At 41.8% G+C, this 19,522-nt stretch overlaps 1 protein-coding gene across 14 annotated transcripts in view; it reads right to left on the bottom strand.

The window, feature by feature from the left end:
* MCF2L (MCF.2 cell line derived transforming sequence like) overlaps positions 1 to 19,522 on the bottom strand; it is a 136,878-nt gene that overhangs the window by 63,842 nt on the left and 53,514 nt on the right. For all 14 annotated transcript variants that reach the window (XM_060273375.1, XM_060273381.1, XM_060273388.1 and 11 more), the window contains 2 exons: positions 8,699 to 8,782; positions 3,476 to 3,590 (listed from right to left, as the gene is read on the bottom strand). In XM_060273375.1, coding sequence (XP_060129358.1) covers positions 3,476 to 3,590; positions 8,699 to 8,782 — 199 coding nt within the window. The remainder of the gene's footprint in view (positions 1 to 3,475; positions 3,591 to 8,698; positions 8,783 to 19,522) is intronic.

The raw sequence follows: 19,522 nt of genomic DNA, 5'->3' as shown, positions 1-19,522 counted from the left end.
TGCATCCAGATGCTGCAGCCATGTTTCCCTGTCAGCAAGAGCCAATGATGTGGAGCAAGGGTGGAAAAATGCTCAGCATCATGCAGGATGTAAGCTATAGCACATGCAATCACATTTTATGAAGGGAGGTTGGATCACAGAATCACAGAATTGTAGAGTTGCAAGGGAGCCCGAAAGTCATCTCTGTCACCCAATATCACCTCCCTCTTCTCCATGCAGAGGACCTACTGCTTGCTTGTTCTTCCTCTTGCTTCAAATACAGTATAGCCAAATATACGTTTTTTTTAAAATTATATTTAACCTTTCTTGCAAGTCTGAGCTCATTCTGAGCTTTGGCCCACCAGACCTTCTCCCTCCAACTTTGGCTACTAGTGCATACTCTTCCTTCATGATTTCTTCTTTCTTCCATTTCTTATAGATGCACTTCTAACATCTGTAAGCTCCTTATGCAGCCACAGCAGTTTCCTTAGGTGTCTCCCACTTTTCTTTGTTGTTGGAACTGTGTGCCTTCAACATTTCACCTCTTGAACTCTCTTCTCTTTTATTATTTCTGATCATGGAATTTCACCCAGAGCTGCTGTTGTGTGTTGTTACTTATAATGATGTAGTTCCTCCTAAACTCCCAGCATCCTGATTGGATGATGAACAGAGAATAATAAGGAAAGGAACTCCCAGGGAGAAAGGAAGCTGCGTAAACCTCACACATGGCTTACAGATAGGAGGCCTGCTTGGTAGTAGGAGCTAGGATCCATAGCTATATTAATGCAAATAGGTTTGGATAAAATGAAGGATCTCTCCAAGAAGGAAGTTCCCAGGCTCCCCAAACATAGCCTGTCACCTTCACCACGCTGCTTTTCCCAGCACTGTCAACAGAATGGCATTGGATGGTTAGAGGAAGCTGCCTTATTACAAATCAGACTATTGGTTCATCTGTCTCAGTAGTATCTGCACAGAATGGCAGCAGCTCCCTTGGATTTCAAGCAAGAAACATCCCCTGGTCTGCTGATGTTTGAACCCGATATCTTCTACATGCAAAATAGATACTCTACCATGAGCCATAGGTTCTTCCTGAGATCAGAAGGTAAAGTACGCGTATAAGACTACTTTTTAACCCAGGAAAATCTTCTCAAAAGTTGGGGGTTGTCCTATACGCCGGGTCATATTTCTTATACGGCGAGTATATCCCAAACTCTATATATTAACTGGGAAAGTTGGGGGTTGTCTTATACGCCCAGTCGTCTTATACGGTACTCTGTTCTTTTAGAGATTGCTCTAAAAAACTGGATGGAGTGGATCAGGAGATAACATTTCAGGGCCGGTGGGCCACTTCTCGCAGCTTGCTATTCCAGATCTGGTCTGTGGGTTGCAGGCTAACCACCTTTGCTTTTAGTACATGGCTGCTTTGTGTTTCTATATTCCACCACATTTTTAAGTTGTGCCGACAAGAGTAGCCGAGTTATTGGTTCGTGGCACAGATCGTTGCTGCTCATGTTTCTGCCGCCTGCTCTTTTGTACACTGTATGCTCAGCCATTGGGTAATTACCATGCAATGAATACAGGCTTATGACACGGTAGCAGTAGAAGATCAGTACTCCAGTGGAAGGGAAGGTTTGTGAGTCCAATATTGCTCAGCTAGACATGGGTTACCAGTGTTCATGCTTCAGCATGCTATCCCTTCCTCAGCATTAAAATCGACCTGCATACTAAATGCACTGTATGCACTGATGGGAAGCTTGCTGTTGGTGTTGCATTTAGGGGGCTGCAGGAAAATTCATCCAGGGATAATTCACCATTCCGTTGAAAATCTTCCAATCTATCCACCACCTGCTGCTCTCCTCCTTTCCTGCTCTGCTTTATAATTCGTATCCTTATTTCTTCTAACCTCAAGCCAACAGTTTTGAAATTCCCAGAATTAAGTAGTGTTGCTGTTGTTAATGTGTGAATGGTTTTTGTTTTGTTTTGTGTTTTTTTGTTTAAAGGGGGGGGGCAGGAATCTGTACAAAACTGAACAGGAAGCTTTTCAGCAGCTGACCGAAGCATTCTAGTTCTGAAAGAAATTTCCCTGTGTATGAAACTGCAGTGTCCTTTCTGTCTTGATTATTTTACTTCCTGATTTATGGGGGAGTTATGTGGTAAAACTGGGTTAAGAACTGCCATAGCTGTCAAGCTGTCCCTTTTCTCGCGAGGAAGCCTATTCAGCATAAGGGAATTTCCCTTTAAAAAAAGGGAGAACTTGATAGCTATGAGCACTGCAGTTTCCAATAAGGCTAGTTTACATGACATTGTTGACTAAGGGCAGAGATGATACAAGACTCTGCCATACAATTAAACAGTTCAGTGTACCATGCCATGAAGATTTAGAAATAAAGGCTTTTAAAGCGCACAAGACCAGATACCGTGAAGTAATTTACAAAGACTATACTCTTTGGCACGTCAAAGCAAATACTCCCAACTCATGCAGCATCACTCTCACGGAGATCAATTTTCATTTCTATTAAAAGGCAAACTTGAGACTCATGGATGCATATTAAAAAGGCTCTTATGATATAGCTTCGCAAATCCAACAGCTCACAAAGCTATACTGTAAGAGCCTTTAATAGCACTGGCTTTTTGCCAAAATGCACTTTCTTTATTAAAAGTAGAGATCACTTGGTAATGTTTCTATGTCAGATGAGTGCTAGGGAGCAAAGCTGAATGACTGATTTGCTATGTTCCATAGCTGCATGAATTGAACTGCTTGAAGCTGTTGGGTGAAGCAATGTCCCTGAGATTCAGATGGTTTCAGTGTAATCCTCCTTTATTTAAGGGAGCTGGGGTATATGGCTGAATACAGCTAAGCCACATGGGTTCCTACAAACACTGGCTTAAGAGCCATGACTTATTCAGGAACTTCAGTAACCAAAGATGTTTGGATGACAACGTGTTGCTTTGTCAGCATGCTTATAATGTCTTGTTGACACTCCATGGGGAGACCCTGTGTTTTGGATTTCAAAACCCAATTACAAGAACAGAATTTATGCCACAACAGTAGGGTTGCCAGACTCAATAGAGGACAGGACTTCTGTGCCTTTAATTGCCCTGCTCTCTTTTGAGTCTGGAAACCTTAAAGAGAAACCAACAGACCCTTTGCTTGGAATCCCCCGCCGATCGCAAATGGCGCCAAACCGGAAGTGTGTGGGACTACTATTGCTTAAGGACTGTGGAACAGAGCTGAATGTTTGCATGCTCAGAGCTGTAGAGAAACATAAAAAGGGGTCTTGGAACCCAAAATTTATATTTCAAGGCGTTCCAAAGGCTCATTTCTCCTTAGAAGTAGCAATATTCTTTTTCAAGCCCTGCTTTATAACCATAATGTTCTTTTCTTTATTAAACGGATTACAATCTGCCAACTCTCTTCCTTATGTGTGTGATTTAGCTAACGAAGCATTAACATTAATTTGATAAGCATTCTCATTTCCTTGAGCGCACGTCTTACCTGGGGATGTTAGTGAGGTATGTCAGAACACTCTGAAACTCCTTTTCTGGAATTTCGCTGAATGTTGAGTACTCTGGAAAAGTGATGACAGGGCAGCCATCTTTTCCTCGCCCACCTGGTGAAAAACACAATTATTTTTTTACTTACCACTCATTCCTCACAAAGAAGCTATAATTGCTACATCACTTTCAGACTTGAAAACAGATCAGTTAAGATATCAAATATCTGTCGTGATTTACTTATGAGCCTGATAATGAGAATGCTCCTCAAAAAAGGAGGCTGAGGAATTGCTAGTAGTGAGGGTGCTTTGATTTATTTAAACTGTAAAGCAGGTGCAGGTAGGGGAAATGCTAAATATAAACAAGTCCAAAACAAAGTGAACCCAATGGAACCACCTACTATGCAATAATGCAACAACAATTTGTGATGCAGCTGAGCTTAGAAAAAAATTAGGCTTGGGAAGCAAAAGTCTATGTGCCAGCGGCAACTCAAAAACTGCCGAATGGATGTACAGCTTGATAAGGAGAGCAGCAACCATGTTTATCCTCCTATGTGCACTGCTGTGTGCAAACTGCTAGGTGTCTCCTTCCTTGTTCCTAGTCCCCTTTGGTTTGATCCACAGCTTCCCAAAACACCGTTTCTGAAGTTTTTTCCCCCCAATGCTCAGCTCCGGAAGATACAAAGCAATAGTAAGATGTGGGGTTAACAATGCAGTTTTGCAGCATGGAATGGTCCTGTTTAAGGTTCCAGGCAGTCATGCCCTTTTGGGGAATATTTCATCTCCCCCTTATAGTTTTTTCCTCACAACAGGTAGTTAGAATTTCATTATTCCATGCTCAATTCTCTGTGAGCAGTTTCCCCCAATTTTTTTTTTTTTGTATTTCTGCAAACCTCAGGGTTCCTCTGACCATACCGATACCTGGATTCTCATAAGAGGGTTAAAACACTTTGGCTACATGTGCAATGGAATCAGACTTAGAATACACAGGTAGGGCCTCACAACATAAGTATGTCCCTGATATCCAACACTTTTTTTTACCTCAGGCTGTGGCTGAGGGAGGTTAAAGCAACAGAGTTTAAAGACAGGGAGTCCATGCTCTCTAACTTGGTGCTTATTTCACCTGAAAAAGTACTTTAGATTTTAGAAGCCCAACCAGTCTGCATGCAAGTCAGTGGAGCATGACATTTCTTCATGCTTGATTTGGCCTAGGAGGAGGTCTGAAGGAGCACAATTTAAGTTGAATGACTTAATCCTTTATTGCAACCTAGGAAGTATGGGATTTTTTAAAAAAAATTGGAAATTCAAATCAGCTTCACTTCTGCCCTGCAATATTAACAGTGGACTATGGAAATGTATAAACTTTGTGATAGTTGTCTGTGGATGAAATAAACAACATAGGAAAACACAGGCAATGTACAAAAGCAAACTTCGAAAGTAGGACTTCCGTACATTTCAAAAGCTGGGTATGTACAAAGCCTATACTTGCAAGGCTCATTTAAGCTACCCTCTAGTCAACATAGAACTGTAAACCTGCAATGGCGGCCTAACCTCAGGGTTTTTGTAAACCGTTCAGAACTTGGAACAGCAGTATTCAGTGTGAACTACACTGCAGGGCTGTCATAAGCCACTCTCTCTGTGTGTCATAGCCCCTTGTAACCTGTGGTATGGGGACAAGGAACACCATTTGCTGTGGAATTCACTTTAGCTGTATTTATTTTATTTTAAGTTTCACTTTAAATAAGAACAGAGTTATAAAAATCAGGAACTCTTCTATTTTCTGCTAATGTTGAGGTTTGGGGTTTTTTTGGTGGGCAGGGAAGGGGTTTTGTGGACACATTAGAAGGGTAAAATATTGAATTTCTCCATTGGGTTTGATGAGCTGCTCTCGCTTGTGTCCCTGGAAATTCTTAAAACGTCCTTCCAATGTGAGTTAGGAATGACCTTTCCAGACAATGTGATTGTTATCTCTGCATTTTATTAAAATCTATGCATCTTTTCCTCCTTTTATAATCCCTCCACCCACATGGTTTTCAGTTTTTTCTCCTCTCAACAGTCAGTCAGCAGTAAGCATGCTCAGTTCTCGCCAGGCTGTTTTTAGAGGTTTCCCCTAGCATCCTAGGGTTTTTAGAAAAAGAGTGTTTTAGAAAAAGAGTGCCTGCAATCTAGGGCAGGCTTCCTCGAACACAGCCCGCCAGATATTTTGAGACTACAGTTCCCATCATCCCTGACCACTGGTCCTGCTAGCTAGGGATCATGGGAGTTGTAGGCCAAAACATCTGGAGGGCCGAGTTTGAGGATTTCCCTGTTCCTCTTGTGTATGGTGATGCAGTTCTCTGACCATTTGAGCTTGAGTACAATCAGGATTACAACAGTAAGAACAGAATACTCCAAGCTGCCTTCTAGAAAGACTGCTTGTTCTCCAGTTCTTAAAAAAAGAAATTGCCCCAATGAGATAATTTCAAGGAGTAGATAACCAGCTGCGAACATAAGAACAGCTTCCTGGGTCATCTTGTCTAGCATCCTGTTCTTACAATGGCCAACCAAGGTGTCTATGGAAAGCCCAAAAGTAGAACCTGAACACAACAGCAATATCACCTACTGAAGTTTCCATCAACAGGTATTCAGAAGCACAGCATAGCCATAAGGGTCAGTAGCCACTGAAAGCCCTATCCTTCCACAAATTTGTCTAATCCTCTTTTTAAAGCCATCCACATTGGTGGGCATCGCTGCCTCTTGCAGGAAGGAATTCCTTAACTTAATGGAGTGTGATAAGAAAAAAACCTCAAGAGTAAATATGGGAGAATGCAACAAGCCCATTCGTTTTTTTAGCCCCACAGTCAATGTATTGCACTACTGTTGTTGTTGGCATCTGTCTGTCGAGAGAGAGAATGGAGTGCACTTCTGAGGATAAAGTTAAACCCAAGTAACCTCCTTGGGGCACACGCCTGGGTAGTGTGTATGGAGGGGTCCTGGGCTGTTCAGAAAACACAACTCCCCTTTCAGCCTCACGTTATGGTCCAAAGGAAAGCAGAGCAATTTGGCACCATCCTAGCAGCAGGAGTTGTGGGAAGGGTGTGTCCAAAGCACCATCCAACAGTCTTAGGGACTTGTGTAGGGTTTGGTTTACTCCTTAGGCTTAGACTTTTCTGTCCCTCAAGGCAGTGGAGGCTTAGGATCAGTTTTCCTTCTCCTAGGTTGGCTACCTTCCCATATTGATGAACCCCCATCTGCCCCTCAATTCCCTCTACAGCACTATATGGATCATTAAACTAACCCTATTCTTAATGATCTATATGACTTCTGGGAGAGGAGACTCCCAATGCCTTTCAACATTACGTTCCTCTGACCAGGTTGACTGCTCTCAGCATAACATTTTAAAGTTAACTTAATAACAAAGCTGTGCTTTTAAATCAACATCCATTTTAGTTTATCTTGAAACTACAGTGTCAGCAACCCTTAAGAAAAGTGCAGAATAACAAATGACAGCAGCAACACCCAAACTGGAACATCAGCAGAATCAAAACTGCAAGTAATTTCCTACATAAATCCCATGGCAGACAATTAAATTCTGCTCAAACGTTGCAAGGGCACACTGCAGTGTATTATCATTGAAGTTGGCATTTATCTTGTATGTTGATAACCAAGAGTGAAGAAAAAACCAATATGGGGTGCGCGGGCGGGGTCAGAAAAAGATAATACAGTCTCTCCCTCTCTCTCTCACCATTTACTTATAAAATGATAAGATCTACTCACCACAGAATCAAAAGAGTTAACTATGAATTAAACAAAATGGAACGACAGAGGGCTGTTTCTGTTATGCTCCACTGGGCTGTGGATGAATGCCCATTATGCTTGTGAGTGTGTTGAACTAATAAGGGTAGGAGGGATTAAAGAACCTGGAACTCAATTTCACACTTTTATGTAATCCATTTTCAAAAGCACCCCACTTTTGCTTGGGGGAGGAATTACTCTTCATTGTTGTACCTTTTGATAAATAAGGACAACTTTCCTTCTTTAAGCATGTAACAGGAGTGAAAGTGTCCCACCTCAAACATCCAAACCTGAAAAGACTATTCCTAGGCTACCTTTTGGTATCAGCTATGAGGTACTCCAGGGACCCAGGTGGCGCTGTGGGTTAAACCACTGAGCCTAGGGCTTGCGGATCAGAAGGTTGGCGGATCGAATCCCTGTGACAGGGTGAGCTCCCGTTGCTCGGTCCCAGCTCCTGCCAACCTAGCAGTTCGAAAGCACGTCAAAATGCAAGTAGATAAATAGGAACCGCCACAGCGGGAAGGTAAACGGCGTTTCCATGTGCTGCTCTGGTTTGCCAGAAACGGCTTTGTCATGCTGGCCACATGACCTGGAAGCTATACGCCGGCTCCCTCGGCCAATAATGCGAGATGAGCGCAGAACCCCAGAGTCGGTCACGACTGGACCTAATGGTCAGGGGTCCCTTTACCTTTACCTTTTTATGAGGTACTCCAGACACAGCTGGCATCCTGGAAAGGTGTTGTCAGTTGGGTGTAAGCAATACAGTTGCACCTTGGGGTTATAAACACCTCGGGTTACAGACTCCGCTAAACTGGAAGTAGTTCCTCGGGTTAAGAGCTTTGCCCCAGGATGAGAACAGAAATCGCGCGGTGGCAGCGGGGGGCCCCATGAGCTAAAGTGGTACCTCAGGATAAGAACGGTTTCAGGTTAAGAATGGACCTCTGGAAAGAATTAAGTTTGTAACCAAAGGAACCACTGTACGGTGCTAAATTGGCCAACGGTCTCATTAAGCATAAGGCAACTTATGTTCAACTGCTATTATTGTTTTAATGTCCAGTTACAACAAAGCCACCTTAAATGGCTAGCATTCTGTTCATAGGATTAAGATTTCATTTGTGCAGCATTCATTTGGTACCAGGCCCGGCTCTAGGTGCAGTCCCGGTGGCATGGGGTGCCAGGGCACCGGGCCGGCAGGGGGGGGAGCGCTGCGCGGCGAAGCCGTGCTGCGCGCTGCGAGGCCCCGGAGCGATCTCCGCGCCTCAGTGCCAGGGCGCCCGACCTGCTCGAGACGGCCCTGTTTGGTACCATTCAAGAAATCAACATGTACAAAACGAACCATGGAAAGAAATATACTACAGGGTTCATACAAAGAATAAGAACTGAATTGGCCAACACTTTGTTCTTTTTTTAAAAATAAATAAATAATCTAATGTAAACATTCAAACTCTTACCTGACAGATAGGCAAACTTCTTCCTTAGCTCGTCCTCAATTTCTGCAGCACAGAGGGGAACAATATCTTGATGCATGATTTCATCTGAAACAGATCCCCCCCCCCAACAAATAGTTCATTATGACATTCCCATGTAGAAATGCTTGGCTCACACAATTTTTATTTACTGAAAACATTTATGTGTCACCATTTCATGACTGCACTCAACATTAATTAAAAAACATTTCATCCAACCACTTAAAAAAAACAAAGCCATGAACATTAAAACTCAAAACAACAATGCTTGTGGGAAATATAATGATTTCTAAAATAAGCAAGATTCAGATTCTGAGGTTACATTTGGGGAACATTAGAACACATTTTGGCAGCTCAGATGCATAAATTAAAGCATTATTCTCTTATAAAGTTCCCCAAATGCTTAGGCAATCAGCCTAATTAGAAGTGCATTTTAGTAAATAGGAAGAAACTTTTAAATAAGTAGAATGCCACTCTGGGTTCTTCCAAACACATCCCCCCTCCCCCCGGTACTGGAAGGTATTATCTAGTGAATTAATGCCTATATGGTTTTGCCACTGAACCTGTTTTCTAACAGTTTGAGACTCCTTTTCTTTTACCACTGGCATTTACTGCTATGAACTGGGCTGTGTAGAAAAGATGGAATTTGATGAAAAGCAAGTGAAAGTGGCTGATGTACAAATCAACTTAAAAAGCAGAACTGTTTAGTCACAAGTTCACCATGTGAGAAGTCTACGGACATCAGGGGAAGAACAATAAAAGAAAAGGAGGAAAGTCCATTTTTACAGGGGCTGGGTGCACAGGCAGAAATAAAGCCTAAGCTGAATTTTGACTGACAGCTTCATAATTGGGATAACCATATTTTCCCATAAATTCTCTGCATTTTTTTTTTATTAATGTGTATCAGCTTATGAGAAGACCACAGGAATGCACATGTTACATGTGTGCAATCAACAAACCTATAAACAAACAAACAAGCAGGACTGCATTCATGGGCCCCATTTGGCCTAACACGTGAAAGAACATGTGTCTTTCATGTAGGCAGGCAATGGGTAGAACCAGTAAGCATGTATCTACATGTACTGACCGTACATTCATATGTTAATAACCCAATGTGCTCCTCTGATCTGTAAGCTGTACATACGAGGAGCCTTCAAATCTTACTTGACCCTCAACATATGTGAAAATTGGTGCCAATGGAAAAGAACACCTATTAACCAGGTTTACTACCACACATACACACATCATATATGCAGGATTTGAATCTGCAGGCTTGGGATACCAAGAACAGTAGAATTACTTCAGCACAATCAAAGATACCATATATTTCGGCGTATAAGACGACTCCCAACTTTTCCAGTTAAAATATAGAGTTTGGGATATACTCGCCGTATAAGAAATACGACCTGGTGTATAAGACGACCCCCAACCTTTGAGAATATTTTCCTGGGTTAAAAGGTAGTCTTATACGCAGGAATATACAGTAGGTTTAAAAATTCAGAGCATAAACCAGATCTAACTGATTACTGTACTGTATCTCATTTCCACCAAGCGTACTAATAGTGTACCTTGGACAGCACCATATTTTACATTTCCTACAAGGACATCATTTTCATAAAGGAAACTTTGTACCCTTGTCACACAGGACAAGCACATGGGCACCTTTCACCACATGGGCACCCGGCAATTCTTCCATCTATCAAGTCTGCCTGGGAATGTAAATGCAATAAAAGGATAAAAAAGACTTGTACACTCATTGTATTTGGCAGCAGTTGATGTTTTAAATGATGGCATTATATATGAAGGCATGTGTGGAGTATCCCCCTGTTTTAGTAATTCTGAATATTAAGTAGTATATGAATACCTGAATTAATAAATAACTTGAAAATCAGTAGCCAACCGCAGTTTGCTAGAGTACGGTATGATGAAACTGCTATTTAACAGTTTAGTAAAGGACACAACTAATAGTATCCATTGGTATTAACAGCAACACAGGCAATATTTGACAGGCAAATTACAATGCACATTAGAAGTCTTGATGTATTTGTTTTAACTAGGCCTGGGTGATATATCGATATATCGCCCAGGACCGGTATGAGGGCAGACCATGATATTGGTTTCACTCAGCAGTATATCGTTGGTGAAACTCTCACCACTCCTGAGTCAAGAATTCCTTCCTCCAGCGGGTACTGCTAACAGAGGGACTCAGGAGCAGTGGCCGTTTCACAAGCGATACATCACTGATACATCACCCCACTTTGGCCTCATACGATGGAGAGGGAGATACAGCTTGTTCCTCCCTCTGCATATTTAAACTGATCGACTGAGGAGTGTGCAGCTACCCTTGCCTCAGTCGAGCAGTTAAAGGAGTCCCTAGCTTGGCGCTGGTTCCCGCAAGCTGGCGGTGGAGTGGGGGTGGGGGCTCTGTGAAACTGCTTGGCTGAGGGTAGCGCGGTTGCCGCAGCAAGCAAGGAGCCCTGAGGCTCCGCCCACTCATGCGCCAGCAGTGAGAACACTGGGGCTGTCTCAGCTGGGGAGGGTGTTCCCTCCCCTCAGCTGAGTGGCACCAAAAAGCTGCATTGTCCCAGCTTGTGAGTCTGGGTGAAGCCGCATCAGCTCTCGAGGTTGTTTTGCAAGCAGAGGCCAAGCACTTTGTTTTTTCAACATCTCACCAAACCGTGATGTTTGGCTGGCGATACACCGCAATGTTGAAAAGCTGATATCGCCCAGACCTCGTTTTAACAAGTTAAAAAGAAGTGCCTCCCACATAGGCTTTGGGTCTTTTGATACATTTTGACCCATAGTATTCATGGATTTCCCCACTACTGTTAACGTGGAGCTATTTAAAGGGTAAATCACTACTACTTGCAACATTTTGTTATTATGGTGATTATTATGACTGACAACCATTTTTTGAAAGCTAAGAATGAGGGCAATTGCTCTTTCTTCTACACTTCAGCAGCAATTTTAAATTTAGAAATCCTTAATGATATAAATAGGTGCATTCAAAAGAAAATGCTTGAGCTATAGATGCTCTATTTTAAGTGCACAAAATGCAAAATTGATTATGTCTGGGAAGTGAAATACTACTCACAAAACACAAGTGAATGTATTGTATTCTACAACAGACATCTTCACTAAAAGAAGAAGGAGACACTCCCTGTATTATGACTAATATAGACATTAATGTCATTCATCATTTACAAGTGGGAGTTGAAACCCTGAAGCAAATCCTTAATTCTTCATCCCTTTGGGGTCTTTAACTTGCCCCCTACCAATAGCCTGTCCAGCTCCATCAGTAAGAAGATTGGAATTACAAAGAGATTAGACTGTGGGGCCCTTTATGCGGAAGATGACTGCACGCCACTGTTAACTAACTGAAGAAACAGCTGTCATTTCGGACTTTTTAGCTAAGAAGTTCACTTCAACAAGTTAACAGATTCAGTAAGAAACAGAAAATGACGGCATTTAAAAACACACTCTGTATACCACATAAGTTTTATTAGCCCCACAAGAAAATCCAGAGGAAAGGACAAGCAGTTTGAGCGCTCCATGCTCCTTTCTTCCTCCTCCTCCTCCTCCTCCTCCTCCTCCTCCTCCTCCTTGCAATAAATTACTTGTATGTTGGGTTAATCTGTAACCTGGAAGGATGATTTCACAGTTAAAGCACTACAGTAACTGAGATTTCCTCAGTATTTTCAGCAACCGTTTCAAAACATTGTACCTGAAAACTAAAGACATGATTTCTGCAGGATAGTCAAGAATGGGCTTAAAAATCAATAGGCCTGGGTGACTCAAGTTGTGTACCTCAATTGTTTTAATATGGTGGAAAGGGGTTTCTCCTGAATGCACTAGCTAATGGAAGCATTTTTGTTAGTTTATGAAGTAGCTTAGGACACGACCCAACAAATCTCCCAGGTACAGCTTGTCCAAGTTACTAGCCTATGACTAAAAAGTTGACCACGTAGGTGGTTTGTTGCCACACAGGTTAGCGGTCAGAGATCCTTCTGGACAGCAGAATGTCTATGCTCCCCTTCCTCTGGCTGGAGGCGATGTAATCAGTGTGTCATGAAATGGAAGAAAAGACAATGTAAGCCTTGCAACTGGGATGGAAAAGGCTTGCTGTCTTTGAGAAACCAAAACTGTGGCATTTGAGGGCTTCCCTAGAACCTACTGGGGAAACAGGTTCTGTTGGGAGTTAATGCGGTGAGCCTTCCATCTCATCCTGCATATTTATGTGTTTGGAAATAAACCTTGTATCACAGCAATGTCATCAGCCTCCAATGACCTACAGTGGTACCTCGGGTTACAGACACTTCAGGTTACAGACTCTGCTAACCCAGAAATAGTACCTCGGGTTAAGAACTTTGCTTCAGGATGAGAACAGAAATGGTGCGGTGGCGGCACAGCGGCAGTGGGAGGCCCCATTAGCTAAAGCGGTACCTCAGGTTAAGAACAGTTTCAGGTTAAGGACGGACCTCCAGAACGAATTAAGTTCTTAACCCGAGGTACCGCTGTACATTGTAAGGGAACCAAACTGAAGTTTCTGTTGGAACCCCTCACTGCTCAAATATTGGGGTGTGTGTAACACTGGGGTCAAGTGGTAAGGATAACTCTTCCCTGAAATCACATCACATACAAGGCAGGCAATAAGAAACTGGAAGTTACTACTGAATGCACCACTATATATGATGCTACAAACAACTGGGCAAAGCCTAGCCAGGTATGTTCACAATATAAAGTCTGCAGTAGATGATCTTTACAAATTCCTCTCACTTGAAAGAGCACAACAAACGAGCATGTGGATAAGCTGTAGCAAGTATGTTCAGTGACCAGAGCTGACCCCATACCTCTGCTTTGAATGCATCTCACAACTCTGAATACCTTTCACTTCAGGTTAATTTTTATATGATGTAAAGCACTGAGTGAAACGGGTGGGGGTAGGAAGGCTGCAGCCAAAAGAGAAACCAACCTCCACCTTTCAGCCAAAACACACGAGAGAAGTGAAATGGAAACACAAGCTCCTTTAACATTCCTTCTTCAAGATGCAGTCAGAGCAATGCTAACTTCTCTTTACTAACTGTAATAAACCAACAAGATCCTATATAGCTGCTAGCATGCTTCTTTGTTGTAACATCCAAACCAATTGTCGATGAATAATACAAAATTAGCAATTGGAGATGATATCTGAGGCGTTCTGTATACAGCAAAGCAACGCTATGTCATTGCCCTGCACCACCCTACGGTTCCACTGTCTACTTGAGTCACCATCAAGCTATTAAAAAAAGGAGAGTGTTAGCACAGTTAAACTGGATGCAGATCTGAGTTGTGCAGTGTTTGCAAATGAGGCAGACGGGAAACAAAAAGATGGCGCCGAGGTAAGACGCTCTTATCGGAGCTCAAAGAAATCTTTTAACTAAATGCCTTTGTTGCTGGCTCTCCTCCTTCTTTTGGATTTTATTTCCTTTCACTACTTCGTTGTGCTTTTGAACATCTTATCTTATCCACCTCGGTGCCGGGACTTAATGAAGTTAATGAAGTTTTAACGAAGGCTCTCAGACATTCCCTCCTGGGCATTAAGGCACTCCCTCCCAGTTTCTCGTTGACTCCTCGTGACAAACTTATTCCGAGGATCTTTAAGGACTTCTAATGGGCTTTTAACCCCAAAAACTACAAATTCATAAAACCACAAATTTCTCCCACCACCTCTAACTTCGTGGACCCCCAAACATCTCAGTTGTTTTAGCAAACTGAGAAGGGGGGGGGGATACTTCAAAGGAGTGCTCTAATTGGACCCGGTTTTAAACTCCTCGCAGCAGGCCAGCCAGGACTGAATGAGAACTGAATGAGATTGCTACCTAAGAACTTTATCACTTTATCACTCTATTTAGAAGTCTGATCTCATTGATTTAAGAAGAATCTAGCAATGAGAAGAGCCAAAAGACTCAGGTGTCCTGATACGGAAACTGACGCAGAGCCCTCTGGTTTCAAACAGAGTAATCTAGATAATTACCTGCTACCTCAAAAACAGCACATATCTCCTCCCAAAACCTTCCTCAACCCTTTACATGGAAAGACAGTTGAAGAGATATCCCTAGGAATAAATGAGGACAAGGCTACTACTCCCATAATCGAGGCACAAGTACTAATTGATAGAAAGGTGGAGCTGCTGGAGGAATGCTGCCTATTGACTGCTCAAACAGTTCAAAAAATCTTTGAACAATTACAAAACATCTCCAAGAAGCTGGATAACCCAGATGAAAGGAGGCAACTCACTCCCTTTTTGCCATCCTTAACAAGCCCTGGAGATAAACAGAACAAATACAAATTTATACCTCTAAACCAGCCAAAAACCAGAGGAAGCCCCCCTCACTCAGTCAACCTGATACTGAGGCCATGTGAGATTGTTCTCCACATTTTTCCATATAGAGGGCCCCTACCTTACTGGGAGTCATCCTTCTGGGCCAGACATCATCTAAATCTGCTCCTAGGCCTTGAGGGTGGAAGCATTGACTTAAAAGCAGTCAAGAGGCTCACTAACGATGGATATTCCAAAAAAGTACTACTAAGATTTGGTAGTCATAGAATTCCAACCAAAATCTTAAGGGAAAAGGCTCATTTAGCCCAGAAAGGAATTATTCCGCATCGACACTTTGAAGATATATCACTCAGACCATTGATTGCATCTAAAAGACAGAACAAGATGAACAAGGCCATTCCACCAGAAGCCGACATCTGCCCTACTCCTGTGGAAGAACCCAGTAGATGGGAGAAACCACAGCCAGCTACCCGGGAAATCACGCAAGAAAAATCCAAGCTCCCAAACCATGTGACTGTAGCATCAAATAACAGCCTCGCCCTCGACACAATAGACTGGACAGTCCCAGAAGAAGAAGATCTGCTGAGTAACTTTATCAAGCTACCAGATAAAGAACAAATAAACATACTCAGTAAATTGATGAAACTACAGGCCAGATTGACCGAAATACACCAACAAGGTCAACAAAATGCAGGAGAAACAATACACAATCAAACTTTACATTTACCAGCCTTCTCCCCAAAATGCATAGTCAAAAAGAGAGCTACTAATGGAACTTTTAAATGTATAGATGCAGAGCTTCAAATCCAGCCTCCTTTAGAATATGAAATGGCAAGGAAAAACTCCAGTAACGAGACCACAAATTCCTGGCTGAGATATCAAATACTAGCTCCAAACGAAATAGGTACCCCTTATTTAAGTACCACAAAGGACTCTAACATTGTCGAACAAAAGACGACCTCCAACAGACCTGACACACTGAGCTCAACATCAAATGAGGCCAAAGAAATGGAAGTAGAGACTGAAAACAGTCCTACTGTCCATAACAGTCCGCCAACCACAGAAATTTCTCAGGAACAAGGAACAGTTAAGGAAGAAAATCAAGAAAGGGAGGAAATTTTAATTTCCCGCACTTTAAAAAAGAATCTAGAAGATCCACCAATATGTTCCCCACCGAAAGCAGCGACAAATGGCTGTATCTGCACAAGACAAAATCTCTCGCTGGACTCAATAACAGAACTAGAATGACTAAATGCCGTCAACCAGCCACCAACTCAAAAACGGATCCTACGCTTGCTGTCCTGGAATATTGCAGGGTGGGGAAACAAAGACGGAGACCCAGACCTAATGAACTTCTTTAAAGATTTTGAATTAATACTTCTACAAGAAACATGGTCAACTAGAGATATTAAAATCAATGGATTCACCTCCTATACGAAACCCGCATTGAAAACAAACACGAAGGGCCGGCCGAAAGCAGGGTTCTGCTGTATGATCAAAGACAACTTAGGGTTTGAAATCAAGCAGCTAGAAAAATGCTTACCACTTGCACAAGCTCTACTTTTAACCCAAAAAGACGATACTTTGCTACTTGTAAATGTCTATATCCCCCCAACCAAAAACAATAGCAGCAGTGAAAATTGGTCACAACTAACCTTTTATATAGAAAATTTGACCGATAAATACCCAAATGCCTCACTGATAATAGCAGGTGATTTTAATGCCAGAGTGGGAACCAACAATGAACAACTATGTAGCAAACTAAATTGGAATACTGATAATGATATCGCACATGCCCTGAAAATAGGACGATTCTCCAGAGATAGGGTTGTAAACAATGAAGGCTTACACCTACTTGAATTATGTAACAACTTTAATTTGCAGATTGTGAACGGTTCAACAAAAGGCGATAGAAGCGGGGAGTTTACATACTTCTCCCCCCGAGGATGCAGTGTCATCGATTATATTCTTGTCCCTTATAATATTATAAATACGATCATGGACCTCAAAATTGGAACGCGTACTGAAAGTGACCATCAGCCATTATCGTTGTCTATTAACTTAAAGGATGAAACCAAAATAACCAAGTACAATATCATAGAACCTTCTCAATACAAACAAATGACCCAATTAAAATGGTCCCAGGAAATGAGTGCAGCAGTGGGGCAAAAACTTACAGCCAACCTGAGAAAACAAGTATTATCCAACTTAAAGACCACTAATTCCCACAGTGATATTCCGAAAATTTATAATGAAATCTTCCAAATGTTCGTAGAGCTTAGTACTCCACCTAAGGTTTGGGTACTTAAACATAGCACTAGCCCTTGGTTTGATGATGAATGTTTCCAGCTAAAAAGAAAACTGCGCCAAACATTTAAAAATAATCGCAGTAAACTAGAGCCCTCTTATCTTGATGAAAAAAGAAAATATCATTACATTCTGGCCGAAAAGAAACAGAAATATGCAACCCAAAAATGGCTACAATTATTCGACTCAATTCAGAGTAAAAACAACAAAGCGTTCTGGAACCTAGTGTACGGAGGACTGAAAGCCGAAAATCAACTAACTCTTCCACCAATTGCAGAATCCAAATGGTCCCAATACTTTACATCTGTATTTAACAATCTACACAGTGAACTTAAAGGAAATGAGACCACTAAAAATAAAATCAATAAACTCCAGGAGTGGCCAAGGGTAGAAGAAGAGGAAATTAGAGAGATAGTTAAAAATTTCAAATCGGGGAAATCTCCTGGGCCAGACGGTCTACCGATAGAATTATTCAAGACCTATATAGATTGGTGGGCAGAACCCTTAGCTCAATTGTTTACTCTCATAGATAAATATGGGATCATACCTGAGATATGGTTAAGATCAATAATTATCCCAATCTTTAAAAATGGCGACCCAAAAGAACCAAGGAATTATAGACCGATAAGCCTATTATCAGTGATAGGGAAAATCTACGCTAAGCACCTTTTATCTAAACTCCTTACCTGGATGAAAAATCTAAATTTACCAGGGAAAGAACAAATAGGTTTCTCTAAAGGTTGCTCTACTTTAGACCACTGCCTTATACTTATGCATTTGGTTGAGAAATACAGATCCCAAAGGCAATCTAAGATATATGCTGCTTTTGTAGACTTTCGTGGTGCCTTCGACTCAATTGACCGCCCAAAGCTGTGGAGGAAACTCGCAGAATTAAAAATTGACCAGCGCTTATTGATTCTAATACAAAATCTATACTCTTCCAATACCAGTCAGGTCAAACTTAACACCAAAGGTCACCTTTCATCAGACATCCCAAACTCGAAAGGGGTAAAACAAGGGTGTATTCTTGCCCCCTTTCTATTTAATTTATTTTTATCAGACTTGCCAGATCACCTCCAAAAAATAGAATCACATGCCCCTAAACTTAATCAGAACCCAGTTCCTCTCTTATTATACGCAGACGATGCTGTCCTACTATCATTAACGAGCTTGGGTCTGAAACGTCTTATATCTTCTCTGATCCTTTACTGCGAATGTAACAAACTCTCTATAAATTATGAGAAGACAAAAATTTTGGTCTTCTCGAATGGTTGGAAATTAGAGAAATGGAAAATAAGAGGGCAAGAAATCCAACAAGTGAAAATCTATAGGTATCTGGGAATCTTATTCCAGAGCAATTTAGGGTGGGCAAATCATCGCACAAATGCCATAAAACAGGCAAAGTGCACCTCATCAGCACTTGCCCGTTTTTATTATCAGAAAGGTAATCAATTTATTCCTGCGGCCAATCAGATATTTCAAACAAAAGTGCAATCCCAGATATTCTATGGAATCCCGCTATGGGTCCAAGCATATAACAGTGATTTAAAAAAGATTCACTCCAGCTTTCTGAGACGTATTCTTGGACTCCCAACTGTGATCAAATATGAAACAATGTGTGCAGAAATAGGCATACACACAATGGAATATTGGGCCTGGACCACCTCAATAAAATACTGGTTACGCTGCCATTTTCGCTGCCCCCCATCAAGTCTGCTCGCTGATTTGCTCAAAGACTCCTATAAATCAAGATGGTATCAGTACCTTGAAAAAAAGATTGAATCTTTAGGCATCGAGCTGGAGCCCCTGTACAATTCTAACGAGCAATACATTTTCCATAATATCCTAACTAGACTAAAGGATGTCGAGAGACAAAATATTATGGCAGCTGTAAACAAAATTTGCTCCCCCATATTCTATGATTTAAGTATCTTAGATAGCAGAGCCAATTACGTCACTAAGTTAATAATCCCAGCCCAACGTAGGGCTTTTATGCTGGCCCGTTTGAATGTTTTTCCCTCGGCATTTGTCAGGGGAAGATACCAAAACATTCCTAGAAACAAAAGATTCTGCAGATGTTCTATGAATGTCCCGGACACTGTAGAGCATATTCTCTTTCATTGCCCATTGTACAGTACGCTCCGTCAACGTGTGCTGTCCCCTCTTTTGGGTGGTCTGGAACC

Source organism: Zootoca vivipara, chromosome 4 (genome assembly GCF_963506605.1).
Source record: "Zootoca vivipara chromosome 4, rZooViv1.1, whole genome shotgun sequence".
Taxonomy (NCBI): domain Eukaryota; kingdom Metazoa; phylum Chordata; class Lepidosauria; order Squamata; family Lacertidae; genus Zootoca; species Zootoca vivipara.
This window is presented reverse-complemented; position numbering and strand designations above follow the sequence as displayed.